Here is a 25,413-nt window from a genome sequence, read left to right on the forward strand (position 1 = left end):
AAGAGAAATGCTTGTTAGTCTCTTCGACTTTGAAACCTCTTCCTGGCAGCGTCTGTAAAGCCCCTGGGGGGAGGACCATGTACTTTTCCTGTTTCTTATCTTGTATTTTATACTTTCTCTTATTTCTCACAACTAAAACCTACCTGTGATCATCTCACAGTGGCACATAACGAAGCCAGTTTATTCCAAATATTTTACATTAGGACTCAAATGGCGGAAGTTGCAGATTTTGTTATTTCTGAACCTCCCTGACTCTGCTGTGATGGAGCTTAAATCCAGAGGCCAAACATAGACATATAATTTTTTTTTTTTTTGCTTTTGCTTTTCTGTGACCCATGAAGATAGTCAACATATCAGTCCAAGTTGAAATCCTAGACGTTTAGTCACAACAGTCTTCAATTTGCTGTAGCTCCCCGTCCAGTCTGTCGTCCTTAATTAGCTGTCAGAAACGATCCCATGTTAGAGTGACATGTAGCATGCCCCCGCTTATGGTGGTGATGGACGGGGCAGGGAGATGTCCCCCAACCGTAAGGTGCTGAGCGCTCAGGCCCCGCCTTCGCACCTCTGTGCCACAGATGTCCAACACCAGGCCTAGATGAAGGCCAGTGGTCCCAGTTTCCTAAGGCCACTTTGGGATGGAAATCCTAGCTCCATCAATGTGCTCTCCAGAAAAGTAGGTGGCCTTCCGGTTCACTCCAGAATTCCTCCTGAAGGCACAGCCATGACCAGGAGCCAGCCTCAGGGAGGAAAGTCATTTCGGCCTGCAGCACAATTTCTATTTCAGTTTTTAACTTGAAGAGCTAAGAAGGAGCTGACCAAAAATGCCTGTCTTAGGTTGAAAAGTATCTCCCCAAAAGATATGTTCTACATTCGAACCCCCAGAACCTGTGAATGTGGCCATATTTGGAGAAAAAGTCTTTGCAGATATAATAAAGTTAAGAATCTCAAGATGAGCGCATCCTGGATTAGGGTGGGCACTAAATCTAATAACAAGTGTCCTTATAGGAGCCAGAGAGGAGAAGACAGACACACAGAGAGATGGAGACAGAGATTGGAGTATGTGGCCACAAGCCAAGGGATGCCAGCAGCCACCGAACCACCGAAAGCTGGAGGAGGCAGGGACAGATCCTTCCCCAGAGCCCCCCCCCCCGCCCCCCCAGGAACCGTGGCCCTGCCCACACCTTGATTTTGGACTTCTGGCCTCCAGAACTGTGAGACACATTTCTGTTGTTTTAAGCCACAAACCCCGCCCTCCAAAACTATGCTCTTGTTCTGTTGTGGTATTTTGTTACAGCAGCTCCAGGAAACTAAACCAACCGCCATGGAAGAAATGGTCAGTGATTTGGTCCCTGTGCTCCTGCTGGCTCCTGTCTCTTCTGCAAGGTAGGTACAGTCCCTGAGACTGGACACAAGTCACGTGCTCCGCTGGGGAGCAGGTCTCCAGTCTGTGACGTGGCCACCACACAATCCCTGCTCCACGCCTGTTGACAGAGGTGGTTTTGTTGGTAAGAAGGCATGGAAAGCCCCGGAAAGGAGAGAAGCACTTTGGCGGGAAACTTCCACAGGGCCATATTGTGTGACATCTGCAAAGTGACACTGACCATGGAAGACAGACTGAGCCTGACCCAGCGAGTCCCCTTTGGCACCAAGCAGAAGGGACAATCTATGACTATCCATGTCCAGAACTGCTTCCAGGGATCAGAGCAACGTGTAGACCACACCACGCTTTCCAGGGTCATTTCCTGTTTTGCTGTTCATGGCTCCCCCAAATGCACAGGCTCCCCACACCTTTCTCAGCAAGACAAAGCCACTTCCACTTCCAGACAGCTCAGAGGAAGCATCTAACAAGGATCAGTAGGGACAAATTAAGCTCCATTGTCCATTTCTAGGCCAGAGGCCGGCGGGGCCAGCAGCAGAGGCTAGCGTCCCCCATAATGTGAATCAGAACTCCTCACAGTGATTGGAAACGCCCTTCAAGTTCACCTATTTCAAGACCTTTGTCCCTGGTCCATAGCTGTGCTATAGAATAGTTGCAAACTGATATCCCATGCACCACTTGTGTCCACAGACAGGCTTTGTTAGTGGCATAGCCTTGTTGTTACTCAGAAAGCCTTTGGGTGGGTCGTGTAGCCTCCACTTAGTCACCAGCTGTCCCATTCCCTCGTGCCCCACCCTTGCCCTCTCATACATTCATGTTATGTGCCTCGCCCCCTGGCCCCACAAGCATCTGAGTTTGTAACTCCTGCATGTCCTTTGGTGTGTCCTCCCTGGGTCTACACCAGCTGTCCTATAATTCTGTCCTAACAGGTATTGCTTGAAATTTGTAGACCACATATTCAGTCTGAAGCCTTTCTGTGACATTGAAGTGTTTTGATATTTGGACCTGGCCTGTGTTCCTTTTGGGATTTGGGCTTGGCCCTCACTGGACAGGGGCCTATCTTATGAAATTCTCCACTACCCGCCACAAACAGCCATGGTTCTTCCAAACCAGTGTCCACAAGAAATCTGCCCAGTGTCCCTCAACACAAATCGTTGAGTTTACCAATATGATCCCTTCCCAACCTGTGCACCAGACTGCCCCTGCCCACCCCCAGGCCCTGAGGTCAGGAGAGCACAGCCCTCTGCTGGCACCCCCCACGTATAAGAAAGAATTCTCTTTCAGGCCATGTTATTATGTCATGCCTGCCCTGCAGCCACACTCAGCAGGGCGGCTGGGCGGCTGGGTATGGACCGGACTGGGAGTGTCAAAGACGTCCCCCATGTTCACCTTTCCTTACAGAAGGTTCTGGGGAAAGCCTGGCATGGTCTGATTGCGCAGCTCACCTGGGAATGCCCAGGCCCACAGTGACCCACCCAGAGGCTGAGGTGCCAGGTCCCATCCTGCTGACCTCTGGATGCCAGTGCTCCCAAGAACCGCACAGCCCAGCCTGCTTCCCCTCAGGAAGCTGCCCTTCTGCAAGGCGCTGACCTCCCTATCTTTAGGGGCCATGCTTTCGTCACACCCTATGGACTCCTGCTCCCAGTTACGGTAGTTTGAAGAATGTGTGAAAATCATTTGGCTGCCTACGTTCCTCCAGAAATACCACTTCCTTACGTCCAATTACGTCCAGCAAAGCCCTTCGGCTCATCGCCAGAGATTCGTGGGTTTTGGACACGGTGTGGAGAAAGCTTGACCTGGGAAATAGGACAGTGACCTCCCTTTGGTCCTGGGTGTCGGCAGCTGTTTGCTTTGCTCCTGTGCTCAGTGAGCCCGTCAAACTGCCACCACAGATGTGTCTATACATCTCACTGTAGGAGGTGGCGGCCAGGCACCCCCTGTGGCCTTGGAGTCCTAACGGGCCCAGATGTGTGGGTCACCAGAGCTGCTGGCCACCACCAGCCACATTCAGTTGTGGTGGTTGGAAGGGGAGCAGCAAAGGCCGCCCTGTGTGGCTGTGTTCCTGGGACAACCACCAGGCCAGCTCCAGATGTCTGGGTGGAAGGACTTGGGTCCCAGGTTGGCAGAGGCCACTGTTGGGGTACAGGTGGAGCTGGGGGGCAGGAGGCTAGAAGAGGAAGCCTTTGCCCCACCGCCCTCCCCTTGGGCCATGCCCCCGAGCCCTGCTGTCAGTCACCGGAGCACCATGGGACAGGACTGAAAAGTCGAATTTTGTAATGACACATCCTGCCTTCTCAGTCTTCTGACCTGTGCTCCCCAAGCCAGTCTGTCCAGTTCACTTGTGTGAAAGGGCCTGTGCCCACTCCTTGGGCGATAACATAGAGATATTAAAGGAAGTCCCTGTTCTAGGTTGAATTGTATCTCCCCAGATGCTTATGTTGAAGACCTAACCTCCCCACTCCAAGACATGAGAGTATCTGGAGATAGAGCCTTTAAAGAGGCAATTTAGGTAAAATGGGGTCATGTGGGCAGGCTGCAATTCAATAAGACTGTGTCCTTATAAGAAGAGATTAAGACGCAGCTACACACAGAGGGAAGACCATGTGAGGACAGGGGAGGAGGCAGCCGTCTGCAAGCCAAGAAGGGAGGCCTCAGAAGAAACCAGCACTCCCAACTACTCGATCCCAGATTTCTGGTCTCTAGGACTGTGAGAAAACAAATTTCTGTTGTTTAAACCACCCAGTCTGTGGCATTTTGTTTCAGCAGCCACAGCTGACTAGCATAGTCCCATAAGGATCTGAACAGCATGAGGGGAAAGCATTGTCCAGAAACAAGAACTTAGGTCCCTTGGGCAGGGCTGGAGGAGCTGGACGTGCCTCCCCTGGGTCGAGACAGCAGCCACTGGCACCAAGGTGGGAGTGGGAACAGAAGTGGAGAGCCTGGGAGACTCAGCTTGCTTCAGCCCTCACAGGGCAGGGACTTGGGTATGGAGGACACTCCTTCCAGCCAGCAGGGACCCCCAGACAGAGGTGACCCATGTGTGCAAGGAAAAGATGGCGGACTAGGCTGGGAAAGGAGGAGCAGCTTGGGGGTGGCGGGCTGAATGGAGGACAGTTTCATGAAGCCAGGAGGCCGAGGAAGGGAGGAAGCTGAGGAGACACTGTGAAGAGGTGAGTCTTTGCTCTGGCCATACCTCTTGCACCCCTCCCCCTCACCATGGAGTGCACCCCATCACCCCCCTGAGGCCTTTCTTTGGCTGAGCCCACTCTGACAGATGTGGGAAAGCCGGGGAATTAACACCCCCAAGAGCAGCCCTCAGACTAGCAGGAATAGTTATAAGTACCTCCGCTCATGCTCCCCACGGCGTCATAACTGAGTCCCCAGGGGGATTGAGACCAGTCGCCCATGGCAGTAGCCAGCAGACAACACCCACCCTCTGGCTCATTCTCTTTCCTGGCTCACTTCTCACTCCCTACCCTTGTTCCAGTGAATGTCAAATAAACTACTGCACTTGAACTCCAGACTCAGGGTCAGATTCTGAAGTTTAAGGAAATTAAACAGGTGCCAACCAGCCCTGGGGGTAGAGAGGTGGGAATGGGGAGCTCCGGCCCAGGTCTGTGCCTGGGAAGGAGAATGAGGCTTCAGGTACCAGACGATAGACAAGCTGCCCAAGCCCCACACTGCAAAGACCCTGCCCTCCAGAACTATGCTCTGGTTCTTGACTCTCTTCCCTTTCTTCATCTGAAAGTTCTGACTCTGGAGGGGAAAGAAACATGCAGGTTAATGTCATGGCTGCCCTGAGGGTGACTCCAAAGGTGGTAGCAACGCTGGAGCCAAGGCATGAGCTCTGGGAGACGAATCCCCACCCCAAGTGGGTCAGAGCCTCGTTTCTTGCTGTTAGGCTCCTCTAGTTTAAATCTGAAAAAGCTGGCGGAGGGGAGACTGAGGCAGGCTCAGGACCCCGCCCGGCTGTGCTGTGCTGTGCGCCGCCTATCCTTTCGGTGGTTTCCTGGCCACCATTAAGGTCAGAGGCACAGCACAGTAGCAAACATTGTCAATATTGCTATTTCCTGTTTTCTTTGATTTACCAGTTCTAGCCCATTTGGCAAAGAGAACCGTGCTCCCTCTGGTTTCTGAACACTCCGCCTTTTCTCCATGTGGGTTGGAAGCCTGTGTTCACCCTCCCTTTCAGGTTCTATCGCCATGTCTGGAGAGTCCAAATTCCAAGGAAGGGAGGGCGAATTTGTCCTTTAAATCACAGGAGACTTCCTGAATAAAAGCCCCTTACAGGTTTGGTAAGCCGGACGTACGGGGAAGCCTGGGGCTCCTAGGGACAAATACCAGCCCTGGCACCACATTTAAGACCCATCTACAGTGGGAACAGCTGAAGGCTTGAGATCCAAATGGCCCAGATCTACCTGACTCAAGGGACATAAGAGTGGTCCAGCTCCCCACACGGCCCAAAGTTCACAATCCATCTGGGAAAAGCATCCGGTCAGTGACAGGGGACACAGAGGTCCCCCACTGGTTATCACATTCCCAAAACACAATTGTGGCTTTCATTACATTTCCAAAACACAAATTGTATTGATTTCCCCTGAAAAAAGCCCCTGCTCCCCTCTGTTAACCAGATAGTATGAGAGATTAAAAAAAATGACTTTTAAAGCAAAGACTTCTAATTTCATAAGTTTTCTTTCTCTGTGCTCAGAGGCCTAATTTCCCACATGGCAGCCACGCTTTGAAGAAAACTCCCCCTTCATGTAATTCAGGGGTTTGCTTTCAGTTCACATGCTGGTTATCAGACTGTCCCCAGCATGTTCCTGTCTCAGCAGAAGGGGCTCGGAGCCCCCAGGCCTGAGGCTTTCTCTCAGAGCCGCAGGCCAGCCTTCTCCTTCCCACCAGTGGTGGAATGTTCCTCCTAAGGGCTGCTGGGAGGCGTGGAGTTGTGAACTCATGTTTGCTCTCCTTTTCCCAGCTTGTCCTCCCTTGTAGACCATTCTGGGGTGAACACTACTGCTCCACACCCTCCACGTGGATGCCTCTTCCGTCTCCCAATTATGCTCATCACTTCAGAGCACTCGCCCACCTCCCGATACTCCCTTGACAATGACCAGCAGACCCCATCCAAACACTAGGCAGTTGCTTCCCTACCAAGCTTGGTTTAAAGAATGACAGGGATATTGAGATGAAATAATGATTTAGTCATTTTTAAAAAAGAAATTAAAAAGCTGAGATATTCTGGTCAAGATGGCAGAGCGGGTAAACGGTGTGCTCACTGTCTCTCAGGACCACATCAAATACAACTAAACTACAAACAACCATCATTGAGACTCGCCTGAAGTCTAGCTGAACTGAAGTCCTACAATTACTGACATATAGAAGAAGCCACATGGAGACTGGTAGGAGGGGCAGAGATGCTGAACAGGCTGCTCCCACACACATGTGTGACCATTAAAAATCAGGAGGGACAGCTCAGCTGCAGAGATCCCCCTGGAGAAGCAAAGGTTCCCAGCCCCACACCAGGCTACCCAATGCAGGCTTCCAGTGCCAGAAGAGAAGTCCCCACAACTTCAGGCTGTGAAAATAGCAGAGGCTGTGGCTGAGTGAGGCAGATGGCAGCTGCACTCCCAGGTGCTCCCCTTAGAGGGACTGTGCACGGACTTACTCATTTATGGACTCACTCGCTCTGAGCTCCAACGCTGGGGCAGCAACTCAGAAGGTACCAGGAACTGAACTGTCTGATTTCAGGGCAAGGGCTGGATGCACAGCTTTCTCCTGGATGGAGCCATTGTTTCTTGGCTTTCTCCCGTAGAAGCCACTGTTTCTTTGTTGAGCCCTCCCCCTCCCTGCACACAGACCCATATCTGAGTCTCCATGAACCTGGCTATCACTTTTGTTCTGCCCCACCGTCATGATTCCCAGAGACCCCGCCCCACCTAATTTGGGGGTACACCCAAGCCTCTTCCAGTGGCTTTTCCATAAAAACAATCTGTCTTAGCTCATGCTGCAGACTTTCACAAAATCTCTCAAAGGTTCACAAAACCCAAACAAGCAGCATCTGGCTTCTTTGCCGTGCCCTGTACTCTTGCTGAGCAGCCCTAAGCCCAGCACTGGTGACAGCTGGCTTCAGTTCGCAAATTGGCCTCTCAAGGTACCTCTAAGCCCAGTGCAGGAAGCAGCCATTTGTGATTGCTTTATGGCTCATACCAGGTGGCCCGGGGCAGAACACAGACTGTAGCTAAACTTGGCCTGCATCTGGTCCCCTCCCAGGAGGCTCCAGGGCGGGCACACCTGGGGGCCATCTTCAGACCAATCTGGAGCATCACCCAGCCATCTCCAAGGACAACACACCCAAAGGGCAGACTGTGCAGGCACCAGAGCCCCACTAAAGCGAACCCTGCTCTGTAGGCTCAGCTCCTGCACAACAGATCCTCTACTGTAGTCACGGCCAGACTTCACAACCAATCAGCCTGAGGGTCAATCCCTCCCACTGACCCACTGATGTACAAACAGCAATCAAGTCTCAACCACAACAGAAGGGCACACACAACCCACACAAGGGACACACCTGGAGCACCCGGCTCTGGTGACCAGGGAGACTGCGCACTGTGTCCCACAGGACACCTACTACATAAGGCCACTCTACTAAGGCCGGGAGGCATACCTACCTAATACGTAGAAACAAACACAGGGAGGCAGCCCAAATGGGGAGACAAAGAAGCATGCCCCAAATAAAAGAACAGAACAAAGCTCCAGACAAAACAAAAACAAAAACTAAACAAAATGGAGAGAAGCAATTTACCAGACACAGAGTTCCAAACATTAGTTGCCAGATGGGATGGGGGTTGGGGTGAGTGAGGAAGGGGAAGGGATTAAGAAGTACAAATTGTTACAAAGTAGTTATGGGGATGTAGGGTGTAGCATAAGGAATAGTCAATAATATTGTAATAACTATGTATGGTGTCACATGGGTACTAGATTTATCAGGGTGATAGATAGGAGGGAGTTGGGGGTATGGTGAAAAGGTAAAGGGATCAAGAAGTATAAATTGGTAGTTGCAAAATAGTCATGGGGATGTAAAGTACAGCATAGGGAATATAGTCAATAATATGGTAATAACAATGTACAGTGCCAGGCGGGTACTAGACTAGTCAGGGGGATCACGTCTTAAATTATATAAATGTCTAACCCCTATGCTGTACCCCTGAAATTAATACATAATAATATTGAATGTTAAAATAAACAGTATAAAAAAAAGACACAATTATTTTTAAAACAAATTAAAGAAATGAAGGAGACTTAAAAACAAGTCAATAGAAGTAAGACGGCAGAGTTAAAAAAAAAAACCAAGAAGGACTTCAGAGTTAGACGCCTGATTTGGACACACACACAGCTCTATCACTTTGCTGTGTGATCTTAGACAAGTTCTTTTACGTCTTTCTCACCTCATCTGCCAAAGGGGGATATTGTCTCATATTGCACAGCATTGCAGTGGGGATTAAAAAAGAATAATAACATATCTTATGATGCCTGATATAGATTAGGTCCTCAATCACATGATCATTTCTATCACCCTCCAAAAAATTTACAAATCAAGCAGTTCTCCCAAGTATTTTACAAGTGTATTAGAAAGCAGTTTTTTAAGGTATTCTCGTGCCTTTCATATTCTTCTTTTTAAGAAGAAAAAGTACAGATATTCTGGACTTTACAAACATCTTACTTTGATGAACCTTGCTTCACAGGAGGTAAAATGCTCAAATTTGTATCTCTCTTATTTTAAAGCCTTAATTTTGTTGTGTTTGTTTTAATTCCTCTATCAATCTTTAAAAAATATTGTTGACCTAGCTTATAATTATTGCCTCCCTCATTCTGTTAGGTTCCTGATGTTAATTTTTTTTATTACATTTCATACATTATCAAAAAAAAAAAAGAAATAAAAAGGCTGTTCATGGCTGAGTCTCTCCATGCACAGAGACCTTTTCACACTGTTGTGAATTAAAGGAGCAGGAAGAAGCCATCTAAGTCTGCGCAGGTCACAGGTTTCTGCCCGTAGTGACTTGGGAGGAGGGAGTAGTGACACCCTAGTAACTGCCGTGCTCCCTGGGTCCCAGCCCACACCGAACAGCCAGACAGACAACGTGGCCGCAGACAGAGCAGTCCCTGGACTGGCCGTCCAGCTGCAACTCGACACCAGCAGCGTGTCCTCTAATGCCTCTTAGTCAACACAAAGCAAAGCAAGAGTGGAGGACATGCCATCTGGTCTGCATTGCAAAAGATCTGGCTCCTCCAACCGTCTGCACCTCATTAACAAGCGCCCCTGGACCCGCCATGGGCATGGTGGGGCTGGCCACAGGAGGATGAGGTGTTCTATTCCATCCCCATTACTCGCTGCCTCAATCTGGAGTCTAGAAATGTCACTTCTTTAGGCAGTTCAGTGACTAGAGTACCTCCCACCATCCAAATGTTCCCCAAACTGCCCCTGTTGGCAAATCAAATACTGTTGGTTCACTCTTTCCAAGCAGACTGCTCCTATCCTAGAAAGCTGCGGTCTCCCCCGAGCTTCCCCAGCCAGATGGTGGACAGTGGTTGAAGGCCAGTCACTGCTTGGGTGCAGCTCCCAGCTCTGCCACTTCCTTGTTACGTGACTGTGGCTTAAGCTCTCTGAACCTCAGTAGACTCAAGGTGAAAGGAGGATCATGAACATGGGACTCTCCCTCACTGGGTTGATTACATATTTAATAAGCTAAATGAGTGCCTGACAGTAGTGAGGGCTCTGTATGAGCTCTACTGTTATTGCCTTTACTCGCAAGTCATGTCCAGATATCACAGAGAAATTTAGGTTTCAATTCCACCACTTGGAATCCAGCAACTGCTGCCCATCACACACCGGCCAGTCTCACTGGATGTTTGGGTACTGACAGCAGCTGTGCTTAAATCAAGGGATGCATGGAATCACGTCTGAGGGTTAAAATTCATGTGCATACAATGGATGATTATTGTACCAAACAAGGGATGCTCTCCCTGCTCTGTCCTCGCCTCGGCACCTCCTCCCTGGCTATCCACCCGCCATGGACCCAGTGAGCGGTACTCACGGAGGTGGTGAGCATAGCGGAGGTGGAATACGTCGCAGCCGTGCACGTGATGGTAGAGGGTCTTCTCAATCAGGTCCTGCGGCTCGTACCCGGTCAGCTCAGTCACCCTGGGGGAGTACGGGACTCCAGGAGTTACACCGCTCTGCAGATTGCTTTTCATTTAAACTAATATTGGTTTTGCCAACTAATCAAGTGCTAAAAGGCTGGGGTGGTGGGGAAATGTTGATTTTGGAAACTAAGAATGATTTTTTTTACAAGAAGAAAGTCTTTGAACTCTAGCCCAGTGCAGGATGTAGCACTATTCATGAATGTTCTCCTGAAACCACTGGCTGGAAGAATGTTTGGGATGGCTTAAAATCTTATCCCTTTTCAAGGCGAAGCTTATCTGAGGACCCTTAAGAGCGAACTCTGATACTGACATTGGAAGAAAGCTGCCAAGGTGAGAAAGAACCCACTCTCTGGAGGCTTTTGTGGGATAGTCCTGTGTGAAACTTTCTAAAAATTATTGTGGTAAAATATGCGTAACATAAACTTTACCATTTTAACCATTTTAAGTATACAAATCAGTGGCAATAATTCCATTCACAATGTTGTATGACCATCGCCACATCCATTTCCAGAAGTTTTTATCACCCCAAACAGACACTCTGTACTCCTTAATCAATAACTCCCCATTTCCCCCTTCCCCAACTCCTGGAGACCCCAACTCTACTTTCTGTCTCTCTGACTTTATCTATTCTGGATATTTCGTCTAAGTGAAGTGATACAATACTTGTCCATTTGTGACTGGCTTCTTTCACTCAGCATAATATTTTCAAGGTTCATCCATGTGGTAGCCTTTGTCAGACTGTCATTCTTTTTATGGCTGAATAAATTCCATGGTATGTAGATGGCACATTTTGCTTATCCATTCATCGGATGGCGAGTACTTTCTACATCTTGGCCATTGTGTGTGTGAGGCTTTAAATCTCCATTCCACACTGGACATTGTTAATTAGCACCGTTGGTCTCAGGGCAACATACGCTTAGGCAATTCCTACTGATGGGATTTGGGGACTAACCGGAGACATTTAAGCCTCATCTCAGTGGAGGGTTGTTTTAGACACCACCCCCCCCAGAAAATATACACCCCCAAGTACTGTGACTAGAAGGTCACCCTCCCTAGAGCAATGGAAGCACGTTCCCAGTGCTTATATGTCATTACCCCCCTTCATTCTCATCAAGTCCTGGGCATATTAATTTCCCACTTCAGCTCTTTGAAGGAAAGTGGCTCTCAATATCCAAGACCACATCGTCACTGGCATTTGGATCACTCCATCCGTAGGTGAAAATTGCATGTGGCAACTGCCCTGGGAACCATGCCCTGGGAGGAGGTGGCCCAAACGTCTTGGTGACAGATATTCAAGAACAGATGAAAGAAGGGGACAAGAGGGGATTCCGAAGGAGGTGAGGCCACCGTGAGGAGTCAGCAGGGACTGAGGACGGCTGGGACTGGTGGCCCTGCAGGTCCAGATCTGAAACATTAGCTGTAAATTAAACGGGGAAACTTGACCTCACTTTCATTCCTTAACTCGCTCCCCTTTCTGTTGAGTTCTGTGCGGGCTTTGGGTTGTAAATCTCTGAGAGCCTCATATTTCCCTGGAATGGCTCACTATTTGGTGTACACATTTCCATGGTGTTCCTCCAGGGCAGGAAGGAGACGGGGCTCGAGGTGGGTGGAAGGGAACGTGCACAGGCCAGAGCCTTCCAGGGCTCGGGGGACTTGTCCAAGGGCCACCTAGAACTTCAAGCCCCGTTGGAGTCCAACTCTGTGTGGCAGGAAAATTGAGACGTCTGGCTTCCCCCAAAAGAAAACCAGGCATCTCTCCTGTGTGGGGATGAAAGAGGCTTCACAGACCCTTTGGACGAAAAGTTTCAGAACAACGGCCCCAAACGTGTAAATGAATCAGAAACACATGTATTAAGTTTCTCATCAAAGTACACATGGCTTTAAAAATTAAAGGGGAAGGGAAGGGTTTGGCAGCACTCCCTCCTGGTTTTTTCCAACCCTCTAGTGTCTGACGACCTGTCAGAGGGATTTGCCAAACCCCAAACATCGCTCGGTTCACCCATCCTTAGCAAAAGCACCAGCTACAGTTTCAAAGTGAAATACCACAAAACCCCTATGAACCAAATTTCAGGTTATGTTGAGTTCAGTTGTGTCTGGGATTATGCTGGGTGGGGGGCCACTGGCCCTGTGACTCTGGGGCTGCTGGGCTTCAGGCCAAGCCCTCGCCATGGCTCCTGGGTTTTAAAGTAGGAGCTGCCATTTCCCTCCCCACTGGGCCTTTCTGCTGGCCTCCCAGTGCTGGGCCAGCCCCTCTGCCCTCCGGCTGGGCAGGCTTTCAAAGACCATGGAGCTGCAACGGACCGAAGACCAGACGGAGTGTGAAGAAGTCTCCAGTGCATTTCTGGCCCCCTTAATAAGCACCTCCTAGATGACCGGGGTTCAGAAAAAGCCTCAAGACTTTGCTAGGAGTTTTTTGGTGTTTAGCAGGAAAAACTGCATGCAGAGTCTTCTGTGGTGACAGGAGGTCTTCCTCAAGCCCACCGCTCTTCTACTCACTTCAGGGGGTGTCCCTCCCATCCTAAAGCAGAGGACACTGGCTTTCATGGAAGCCCATGTCTCGGGCTCCCTTCAGGGGCTCCCTGGCCTCCAATCTAGCTTTGTACACCCTCTTCTGTGAAGCCCTCCATTCGTCCCTGGAGTTTCAGAGGTGCATGGGTTGAACCACTTGAGAATACCTGAAATCTCTCCTCTGGGGAGACCCCTGTCTTCCACAGAATTCGCCAGGTCTTGGGGTGGGGATTGCTAGAATGGTCAAAGGAATACTAGGAGACAAAACAAGGGAGAAACCAGTCGTATCCTCCCATGCTTCCAAAATAACGAACTTGGATAGCCAGGTTTCCTCTCAGTCCACTCGGAGAAATGGCTCCGGAATCTGGAAAAAACTGGTCTTTCACCGCTCCTCTCCCTCCTCCCACACCAGGCTGTGTGGTCCCCTGGCCAGCCCAGGGCCCCCTCCCTGCAGGAAAACAGCATTTGTCAGCCTTTGGCCATCTCAAGAGGTGCCACATCCGTCCCCTAAAAGGCTACCTTTACTCTTTGCTTGGAGTCTCTGGGAGCATTAATGGTGACTCTGTCACTTCTCTACCCTTCGAAGGTTCTGAGGTGCGTGAATGATGAACTAGACTAATGTGTGTCCTCACCTTCCACCCCTAACCAAGTAGATTGTTTCTACTCAATAAATGGTTAACATAATCAATTTCATGTTATGCATATTTTACCACCAAAAAAAGTGGGGGAAAAAAGAATCAATAAATCCTAGCTTCAGAACATACAGAACACACACACACACTCACACTCACCCACACTCCCTTCTCTGGGAAAGCTCAGCCACACACCCCGAAAGTCAGGAGTGGAGTCCCTGAACACTTATTCTTGTCTGTACAGCTGAGGAATCTTCTAGGAGGCTAAGAGGCCCAGGGACTCACATTGCAGGTATATCAGGCTTTTTCCTTTTACAAATGCTTCATATCTGTTATCTAATTTCATCTTTCTTAACAGCCCTGTGGGTAGCAGAGTAGGTGGGGCATGGCTGTGTTTTTTGATTTGTTTTGTTTTGTTTTTTTCCAGATAAGAAACCAGAAGTCCGAAAAGGCCCCACAGGCCTGAGGCCTCAAGACCTGTGGGGCCTGCGACCCCCCCTGGGGGACAGACAAGCCCATGCCAGCACAGAACTCCCCTCCAGAGCAGGCTTCCCCAGACCCAGGTAACACGAATCAGGGCTCTGCCTGCCTCACTCACTCTCGTCTCTCTGCAGAGTCTCAAGCTGACAGGGATTCCCCAGGTAGGAGAGGAAAGGAGGGCTGGAGAGACAGTTCTGGGGAAATGGCAGACTCAACCTCCCAGCCCAGACTGGGTACCCTGCTGAGCTTGTGGTCACAGCTTTGCCCCAGAGAAGGCCACCTGTCTGCTCGCAGCCTCAGCCCTGCAGTGGTCCTTATGGCTCAGATGGCCTCCCGATAGCCTGAGCCGGACGGCCTCCCCACAACACATGCTACTCAGTCAGAGACCTTCTGTTTGTTTTAAAGTTCTCCCAACTTGTTGGAGAAGCGAGGGAGAATCCTGACATCATGGGCCTTCAAAAGAGGCTCACTTGTGCCCACAGCACATATTTCCAGTTCAAACTCCAGTGAGATGATGACACTATAAATAAATACGATGTTTAAAGTCCTATAGGCTGAAGAAGCTGGCTACGCCTGAGTTCTAAGGCTGATAGTAATTCTTTCAATTCATGACTTGGTTTCACTACATCGCTTTCTAATTCACATTCTTAGCATGACTTATTCCTTGTTACATCTTGGTTTAACAGGGGCCAGTTGCCATCATCAATATCTTCCAGAATGCCACAGCAGCAGCAGGGGCCAAACTCACCTGGAATCCAGGAATATTAGCTTCAGGTCAAGGCTGGCCCTAAACATGAACATGTTACTGTGCAGCTTGATCTCGGTGATGGCGCTGGGTGGCAGCGACTGGCCCACGGCCACCAGCCCCACGATCTGGTAACACGAGTCATACAGGGACATGTCCAGCATGTACTGCCTGATTTTCAAGTAGCCACTGCAGTGGATGACCTGGGAAAGCAGAGGGCAGGGTCAGCCGCCAGAAGCCAGGGGTTCAACTGCCACCCACTCCTCCCAGCTCTGGGCCTGCGCATTCTCTCAACACGCGGTCCTATCCCCCAGCCCAGCCTCTATGGAGCTGCATGGCTGAATGTCCGAGTCACTGCTCAGAAGAAACAGAGCAGTGCTGTTTTCCTCAGAAAACAGTATCGTAATAAAATATAAGGATTGTCTTATCCTATTGACTACACTCGAGTAACTCCACTAGTTAAGGCTCTTGAATATGTAACGGTCTTACACATAATTATCTCATCACCAAGTTGCCATTAGATGGCACAGCAAAGGCACTTTGGGGGAGCTGACCGTTTGCTTCATAATGTTCACTTCAGTAGCTGTAATGCTTATCTTCCAATGGGATTGAATTTGACATGTTGGCTTGACATTTATGTCACCTGACAAGCTATATCAATTACTCCAATAAATTCAGAACTCATTCAATCAAAAAAGCTTTATTTTTAATGTATTTTTATTTTATTATAATTCAAGATTGTATCCCTTTGTAATAAGCAATAAGCCAGAGTGACTACATAGAACCATTTCTAATCGTTATAGACAAAAAACCATACAAGAGAAAATGTGTAGTGTTCTACATGTCAAACAGAAACATTTGTGCAACTTAAGCCTCCATATTGGAAGCATTTATACAAGTTACAGTCAGTAAAATCTGAAAGGATCACAGTCATAACAGCAGGGACGAACAACTAAAATCGTAAATGCTCTTTTTAAAAGCGTTCCTCCAGGATTCCTGAATGTATTCACAGTCTTTAAAACTGGAACAAATATTTAAATCTTTCTAGTCTATTCTCCCATTTTACTGATGAGGAAACTGAGGACAAGATAGGTGATGGGTTTTGCTTAAGATTAGACAGACAGTTAACAAGTGGCAAAAACAATTCAAGACCCGTGTCCAGAAAAATGTCTCTCAGGTGCAGGGCGGTGCTGGGCGTTCCTCACCCCTGGCCCAAAGAGGCTTAGAGGCTGGGACAGCAAATAAAAAATGTACCCTCTAAATTATAAAACAGAATGAGGTAAAGTCAAAAGGAAGAGCTCCCCGTGGGACTCAAAGGCGGGGGATGAGGAGAGGCTGAGACAGCCCCTGCATTGGGAGGGAGGTGGGGAGGAGCATTCCAGAAAGAGGACAGAGTTACAGAGGCACAAAACTGTCCCCTTCCTCTTCACCCTCCCCTCCCTCCATTTCTAACATGGAAATACCTCTGCTCAAAGGTTCCCATCTGTCTCCAGCTCCAGAGTGATGGGCTTATGGGGCGGGAGGCTCCTGGGAGGCGGGTGAGGAGCTGCAGAGAGGGGTCAGACGGACGGGTAGAAGCAGGGTGCTCAGCTCGGACTTTGCCAAACCGGCCCTTCCATCTGGGAATGGCTGACTGCTGTTGAGGTGCAGCGTTGCCCACAAGCTCTTTAGGTGGCCTACTCCCGGATTCTGGAGTTAGCCAGAGTAAGTGGCCCTCTCTGGCAGAGAAATTCGGCCAGGGAGGAGTGAAGCCCGGGCTCAGAGGCCCCAGCTCTGCCTCTGGGACTGCCCGCCCCTCTGCTGCGCCCTTCTCCCTTCTCAGCTCATGTCCTTGATTATAGAGTGGGGACATACTCCGCGCAAAGGGCTGCCATGACCATCAGTTAAATCAGATGAGATGCTGCAGACGAAAGCTCTACTTTGCACTCAGAATCACTGTATTATTACTACTGTCATGCTGAACATTCAGAGGGTAAGAGTGGCATTTCTGAGCTCTGAATACTTACTCCTGGCCCAGGATCCTGCCCTGGAATATGGAGTCTCATTAACTCAAGGGGCACCTGCTCCTGTGGAACTGACCTGTGTGCAAAGTAGAACCTACAGCTGCCAAGGTCAAATTCAACCCTCAGCCATGTTTATTCCTGGTCTCACAGGACAAAATCCAGTCCTCCTGGAATATCCGTATAAGACACCAGCTCTCACAGCTCTCTCTTGAGCAGCAGCACTAGAAAGTTCTACATTAAGAGGTATGAAATGTTTGGGTCTCTGTGCCTTCCGGTCAGCAGGTGTGCTTGAGTGTGAAACAAAATGGAAAACAGGGAAGACCCACGACCGCCTGCTCCATCCCTCCCACCTACCTTGGCTCCCCCTACCTTGTATCCGCTGCACGTCAGGCCCGCGTTTCTTTTCGCCAAGACACACTTCATTCGAAGAAAGAATGACCTCTCTATCTCATACTCTGAAATCAGGAGTGAGGTCAGATTGGCCACTGTCCTACGATGCTTCCCCCATCTTTATCCCAACAATAATCAATAAACTCTCAAGACCAGGTCAGGCAGCCAGAGGCCTCTTCTTAGCAGCCCAGATCCTGACCCAGAGAATTTCCGCCTAAGGCTGGGATTTGGCTGAGATGGAGGAGACTGACCCAATCCTGGCGTGGCTTCCACGTGCCCCAGAGGAAGGCAGCTCCAAACATGGCCACAGTGAGAACTTGGGAAACGCCAGCCTGGGGTCAAGGTGAGGACTGTATGTGCAGTGGGCCCATTCCAGCTCAACCTGCCTGTGGTCTCCTCATGGTTTCTCTGCCAGGAGAATCACCTTAACCAACGCTGGGGCAGGTGCCTGACTCTGTGAGGGGGGCCCAGAAGCATCTGACATCCCTCAGGGTAGCGGATACTGAGTAAAAGTCAGGAGTACAGCCCCTTCCCCTGGCAGAGGGAGCCAGCCCCAGGGCACCTCCTGGCAGCCATGCCCATGGGCACTGAGACTGCCCAGCAACATGGAATGGGGAACAGAACCCAACAGGCCCACTCGCCAGGTCAGAGCTTTCATCCTCATGGACAGCCCTGGACGGGTCTCTCTCTCCCTCGCCCTCTCTCTCGGGCTCTCGCTCTCCTACTCACCCTTTTTCTGACTGGGCCAAAGCCTTTCTTTGCTTCCTCTTGCAGGCCTCACACACCAATCTCTGACCTCACTATTGCAAAGGCAAATGAAACACCCTAAGGAAACACCCTCTGCTTTGGTGAGTGACACCAGCTCTCTGAGGCACGAATGACAAAGTGTCCGGGCCCCTGGGTGAGAACGAGGTCACTCCACTCTACATAAACAGCCATTTGGTGGTAGTTAATAAATTAATTTTTAAAGAAACGTTACCACTAGGACTGGAAGCGCGGCCTCCCGCCCCTCCCTGAGGGCACTGCCTGGTGGAGGTACGGGCAGTGCCTCCGAGTCCCTCTCTCCCCCTGGTTGGAGAGGCTGCCATATTCACCCACAGTTCTGCACAGCAGGCTGGGTCCAAGGGGCATCAGGCTTCCCTCTCACGTGAGTACCTGTCTGTGCCATTTCCAGATAAGCTTGCTCAGGTCTAAACATCACCACCCACTGATTAATAAGTTCTGGGAAGGCCCATTTCTCACGCAATTATTATAAACAACGGGGCCAGTTCAGACACAGAACACCAACACTGCAGATGAGACGTTGGGGAGAAAACCGAGCGCCTGTGAACCTCAAACCCTGCATACTCAGCTGACCCCGGTGACCCCACCTCTCCTAGACGCTTTTGTTTCTCCTCTCATACAGTTGCTACACCTCAGACTTGAACCCCATGGAAACCGGGGGTGGAGGGGACTCAAGATATTCCACAGACTCATGTGCTGTCACTTTCTAAGCACTTTTTTTTTTTTAAAGCTATGCCATGGAAGGGTAGAATGGAACCAGGGCCAAGGGGACAAAGCCCATTCCCATGCAATTGACACACTGTGCAATTTTTTAAAACAATAACAACACAACATTTGGAGAAATTCTCTAAGGCTTCTGCTCTCTTTGTCCAGCTTTAAACGACCCCACAGTGAAAGAATTAGATTCTAGTGCGACTTTCTCTCCTAGCCCTCGTTCTGATAGAAATTACTTCTTCAGAGTCGTTTTTCCCACTGGGAAGTTTTGGCCAAGCTGGGACGCCATAGTCTAAAGCAGACTGGAGATGTTTGGTCAACAGTCTGGTGGCACTCATTGACCTGTCAAAGGGAATTACAAGCCCAGGGCCCCTGGAATAAGTTCTTTTGTGCCCTCCAAGCATGAATTGCAATTGTCACTTAAGGTGTCATTTGTATAAGGATGTGTCCACATCCTTTACTGAATAGTCACGCCCTGTCTGTCCTAACATAGTGCTTGCCACAGTAGGGACCCAATCAATATGTATTGATTCATGGGATGGGACTGTCAGAAGGAGGAGCGTGTCCTCAGAGGGAGCCAGGCCAGTGAGACCAGGGCTTCTGAACCGACTTGTGCCACAGCACAAAACCTACAGACCCCCACTCAGAATAACATTTTTAAAAAGTGCATAAAGTAAAATACATGAGATTATGAATAGATGTATTACAAATGTATCGAAAAAGTTATCAAAATATTACAACAAGTGGTGAGAGGGTTGCAAATGTGCTGCTCTATGAACACATTAAATAACGAGATCCAGTAGCAGGCTTCAGAACTCAAATTTCGAAATAGCGAAGGTATTAGTGACGGTGCTGTCTACAATCTATATGCACAGGAAATGCTGAATTTCAACTAGAGGGATAAAACGTAATTTTCCCCATGCAGTTTCACAGACCCCAAGTTCTCCCCTCCGACCCTTTGGTGAAGAAGCCCTGTGTCACCGGAAGGCCAAACCAAGAGCACATCAGGGGAGACGCCTTTGACCACTTTTCTTTATCTCCTTCCCAGCATCTATCAGAGTCTCTAGCTCCTAACAGGGGATCAGTAGTACTGCTTTAAAGGACAGAGACGTAAAGCCAATCCCCACTTGGGTGTTTGCTGGAGGCCTGGCTGGGCAGCCCTAGTCACTCTTCCCTATGGCAGTTTGGGAAACAAAACTCCTAGGTCACATCCAAAAGCATCACCTTGTTTCCATTCTGCTTACTTTTCGTCTGGAGGAAATAAATACCTTGGAGCAGGTGATGGTGAAGAGGCTGGTGGGCTGCAAGGACAGCTGTCATCTCGTCGTGATCGGAAGGGTGGATGTACTCATAAATACTGTTCCCTGTGAGTTCCACCTGCCGCAGAAGGGAAGGGAGGGTCAGAAATCCTTTCCAGGATTGCCTGCGGTGGGGGATGGGGAGGTAAGGTGCCTGTGTCACAGGTATACACCCGCCAGAGACAGGACTTGGATCTCTGCCGACCACCTCCACCTTCTCCAAGAGCATAAACATCGGTCTTTTCTCAAATAGCGCTTCTGAACTGTCTCCCACACTTTCCAACAAGTCCAGAGAGCAGAGGTTTGAACTGAAAGCTGAGAAAGTGCTGAGCTGGAAAGTGAAGGATGACAATGGCGTGCCATGGAGGTGGGTGACCCTAATGGCCTGGCAGCATCCTTCATACAGGAGACACAGCTTAAGACAGATCGGAACCGTGCTTCATGCTGCCTGAGAGGACTGGCTGGCTGGGAGACCATCCACGTGTCCGGAGTGTGGTCCCTGGGAGAGCCTCATCCACTCAGAGGCTGAGAGCCAGGGGTCATGGGCTCCACTGCACTTGAGGAAAACTTGCACCCTGAAAAGGCCCTTTCTCCTGGCAGCTCTGCCCCTCCGCCAGGCCTCTGCCAGACCTTTCACGTGGCCAGACACGTGTCTCTGGCCTTCCTGGTCTAATTGACTGTGCTAATCCCCTGGGTCCTGCCCATGGGTGCGGCCAGGTGGCTGCGTGACCTGAAGGAGGGTTTGGGCCCACTCTAGGGAACAACGTGACCCTGAGTTTGGACACCACCTTCTTCCGGGCACACCCCACAGAGGACACCTCAGCAGGCCTAGAGGCCATGTCCACGTTGGACAGAGTCCTGCTTTTCAGGGACAGGGGGCGGGGGGAGCGCCAGGAAAATATCATTATGATCTTTACACAGAGGTCCCAGTGATTTAGTGGTTTAGTTCCTAAGCCTGAGAAGTTTTCTATGTTCTCCCAAATACAAGTGCCATGATAGGATGATAGAAAGTCTCAAGACCTGGGCCCCCCTTACCCATCTTGAAATGGGCAATGGCATAGAATGTTCTAGAAACTACCATCATCAGAGCAGCCTTCTGGGCACAAGTGGGTAGATCCTATTTTAGAGATGAAACAGTGAATCAGTGCACCCTGTATTGGTCAGGGTCCCCAGGGCAGTGATGGTTCTTCTACCACAGCCCAGTGTGGGAAGAAACTCAAAGTGCGTGAGACACTGCCCTTGGATGGCAAAGAACCCTGGGCAGGTCTGCAGAAGTCTTTCTCAGCCCTGCCCAAGGGCAGAGGGCAAGCTAAAGAGCAAAGGCAGGCTTGCGAGTGCCTTGTCCCTAACCACCCCTTGTTATTTTTAAGTGTGTTGCACCGCGTGTTTCATTCGGAGGCTCATTGCTCTCAATCAGAGCACAGAGGATGTGATCTCCTGCAAAGGGGCAGCCCTGACCGTGCCACCTCACGCAACAGGAGAACCCCAGCCAGAGGGTTTAATGGAGAATTTCTCCACCGTTCCAAATTAGCATCAAGGCCACCAGCTCTTTACTTGGGACCAAAGGGCCACGGAGAGGTGAAGTAATTTCTGAGCCAGCTCTCCCAATTTGTTAAGATATGTGAGTTGCCTTTTTATTCAGAACCAATTCCATTTCTGGCCTGCTAAGTAATCTTGTCCCTAAAATGGCATTTATAATTCTATTTTCTGCATTATTCACAGAATGTTTCTTTCCAATATTATGCAAACAGAGCAATTATTACAGAAACCCTCCTTATCCACCTCCCAAACCTGGCACTTTCCTAATGACCCAAATGGATATTTGCCTAGGTTAAAAAAAACCCATTACATGATTCCATTAAAAAAATAAGTGATAAAAACTAAACATTCTTTTTTCAAGTCATTCCTGCTAATCCTTACAAAGTGTAAGTAAACCAGCAACATTTAAGTCACCATTTGGGACAGAACACTCTTTTTTTTTCCCTGAGAGCAGCCAGAGATTCCTTGTGAAGCTGTCAGGTGGAGAGTGAGAAAGGCCAATAAACCTGGGAGCTATTTTTTTAATTCACAATTTCAACAACTTATTTTTAAAATGACAAATAGAATTTTTGTGTCTGTATTGGCTTATCAGTTCTTCCTTACTCTCATTTTTAGGGAAAATTGATAATTCTGATTTGCTCCAGGGTCTTATTTAGAAAAAAACTAACTAGTGTCTTTTTAGAGAAATAGCTTCATACACTTGCAAAAGGACTTGCGTCTGTGGTAATAGGGATTCCATTTGCGTTTTAACCCCAAAATAACTTCATCTGTTTTCAAAGATCCCATTCTCATCTTGTATGTTTGGAGAATGACAAGAGTGAAGGTCCATGAATTAAAGGCTTGATTTTCTGACTATTCAGGTCAATTATAAAACTCAAAGGCTGCCTAGGAAGTAAAACAGTCTTCAAATAACGGAAATGTTTTTAAAGAACAAATTTTGGAATGATAAAACAGTGCTGACCTTGACTCAAAATTATGGTTGACATGGTGTTTCCTGTATTTACATATCTATTCGTGCTTTTGAATGCTGAAAGAAATGTGACTACCTCAAAAAAAAATTATGGTCGTCGCTATAAAACTCCCCAGGTCTCATACATCAGCCTTATTAAAACAGACCCTCAATGTGATATTTTAGTATTGGTAAAACCCTGGTAACTACGAAATGAATTGCTTTCCTACTAAGAGCTTTTTTATGTTTTGCTGAATAGCTTTTCTTCCTGCCAAGAAAACTACACAGGATAAATACACACTAAATGGATGTATTCTGGGTCGGAAGGGGAAAGTCACCCAGTACTCTGAAAACGCACATTACTTTGCTTTGGGTGTTTTGCTGACTATGGTAAATTAAGCATTTTAAAATAAGATGGTTTGGGTTTCAGGGTTCAAGTTATGTCAACAAACATGAAACGCTGTCCTTTCTCTTTATTTCAAAAGTGAAAGGATTAGGTCTTATGGCCCCAAACAATGCTATGGCTATTTTTATAGTTGTGGTTCCGGCTGCAATCTCAAATATTCCGGTTTCCTTTCTATGTCTCCCGAACAGCTATTTCATACACATCTATATTTATTGGAAAATGTATATTAGTTACCTAGATGCTATATAATGTACGCAACATTCGTAAGGAAATTTAAACCACAAGGATACTTTAAAATGTTTGAGGAAATACATAGCAGGTATGTATATAGAGAATTTTTCCTTCTTCAAATATGTTATGTTAATTATATCAACCAAAACACCTTGGAATTAAATCATTTAATAAACTTGTATGAATAAAGAGTGCTTCCCCCACTCTACCTCTTCCAAATAGATATAAATTTGTCTACATGGATTATTATGTACTATGCATATGTGCATACACTAAACAGAATTTTCAAGCCAGAAGCTTGACTCTATTTCCTAACACTTGGACTGTGGGCTGAGGAGAAAACTTGCATTTTGTGGTTGTCTCTGTCATTTTTTGGTACGAAAATCTGACATCAAGGATATGTGTTCATTCATTTAAAAGCAAAAATAAACTAATAACTCTGCATGTAAAGCAGATTTCTTATTGCAACACTTATTTTTTTTTAAGTTTAATAAAACGCTTTGAATTGAGATGGGCATATAACACATAATCATTTTTGCCCCTTCAAATAGATGATTCAAATAGTTATTTAGATAGTGCAGGTTAAAAACAAAACAAAACAAAACAAAACACCACTTTACCGTGAATGATCACACAATCATGGCAAACCTAGGAAGGGGCTTATGCTCCGTAGGAGTTGCTAACATAGAGTTTAACCCTGAATTTATTTGAAAGATGTCATTATTTAATGAGATAATGTCACTGAGAGTAATTGAAAGTTCCTGGAACACAGAAAGGCGCTATGTAAATATGAACTATTACTACTACCGTTATTCATTGGAAAACTTGTTTAAAAGGTTACTCTGACTACTGGGTAAAATTTTATTAACATTTTTGTCTCTGGTGATTTAAAAAAAATCTTTAAGCCTATTTTAATAAAATTTTCACGTTTGATATATTTGCGTGACTTTTTACTACTAATAAAAATAATCTAAAAGGTGCAAAATATTTTTTAAAAAGAGAAGTTGGGGTATTTGACATCCTTTTCAATACTTTATTTTACTATTTAAGTAAAGAAGACAGAGAAAAATACACATTGTGATTCTGCTTAGATTTCCTTCTGTGGAGTTAATCGTGAACAGGAGGCAGGTTTGAGGGAAAAGTTTGTTGTCGCTTATTTAAATAGTTCAGCATGGAACACTCCCCAGACGCTAGCAAGGATTCATGTCTGTATTAAAGTGTTTTTGTAACTGAAGACTGATACTAAGACAGTCCTGCCGAGAGATCAGAAAACAAAAAAATCAATCCTTCTGCACAGTTTGACTTATCCTTTTTTTTAAATTGACATTTCTCCTGGCAACATATAGACAAAAGGCATCTCTATAACTTCCTTGGCAAGTGGTAGTATATAATGCCCTCCCCTTTCAAAATTATGATACAAAAGAAAATATAATTTTAATTGTGATTCTGCTTAGATTTCCTTTTGTGGAATTAATCATGAAGAGGAGGCATGTTTGTCACCTAGCCAATATTTTGGCTGCTCTTAATTAAAGAGAAAAATAACTGCAAGAGAGACGCGGGATGCTAGATTTAGCAGCCTGGCGGAATGATCTGGAATGTCCTGGTATGTACACAGTGCCTCACGATGTGCTAGGACATTTCACATGACTAAGAGCCCTTTATTTGCCCACCAAAGGACACTATTTGAAGCAACTTTTGTGCTATTTTAAGTACAATATTAATGAAACTGTGGTGATGCCTGAGTGTTGTGTAGCTGCCTATAGTTTATAAGTCACATAAAATGGGCACTTTGATTTGTTTCTTACCACAACCCTAAAAGAGGGGGTAGAGCAGGCATTATTTTCTTATTTAAGTTATGGTTCAGGGAAATTAAGTACCTGCCCTATCAAACCATGAAAACCATATAACTGAATGTATTTCCCTTTTCACTTTGACTGCTAGGGAGCTCAGAACTAAGTTTAATATTCCATAACAGTGACTTTACCTATTCTAAAATATGTTTGTCCAGTCATTTTTAAAAGTATATGAACTGTTTTGTCTTATTAGTGACATTATTGTGACTGATCAAAGATTTTATAAATTACAATTGAAAAAGTGAAGTAATCTGATCAAGGTCAATCAGCCACAGACCAAGCCAGGAGTAGAAACCAGGCTGT

The 25,413-nt window shown here is 47.6% G+C and overlaps 1 protein-coding gene across 1 annotated transcript in view; it reads right to left on the bottom strand.

The window, feature by feature from the left end:
• Window positions 1-25,413, bottom strand: part of SIM2 (SIM bHLH transcription factor 2) — a 50,002-nt gene that overhangs the window by 9,909 nt on the left and 14,680 nt on the right. The window contains exons 4-7 of the mRNA XM_074325543.2: window positions 20,103-20,211; window positions 17,317-17,402; window positions 14,948-15,147; window positions 10,471-10,577 (exon numbers count right to left, since the gene is read on the bottom strand). Of these exons, the coding sequence (XP_074181644.2) occupies window positions 10,471-10,577; window positions 14,948-15,147; window positions 17,317-17,402; window positions 20,103-20,211 (502 nt within the window). The remainder of the gene's footprint in view (window positions 1-10,470; window positions 10,578-14,947; window positions 15,148-17,316; window positions 17,403-20,102; window positions 20,212-25,413) is intronic.

This window comes from Rhinolophus sinicus, chromosome 17 (assembly GCF_057876585.1).
Source record: "Rhinolophus sinicus isolate RSI-liver-muscle chromosome 17, RSI-T2T, whole genome shotgun sequence".
Taxonomy (NCBI): domain Eukaryota; kingdom Metazoa; phylum Chordata; class Mammalia; order Chiroptera; family Rhinolophidae; genus Rhinolophus; species Rhinolophus sinicus.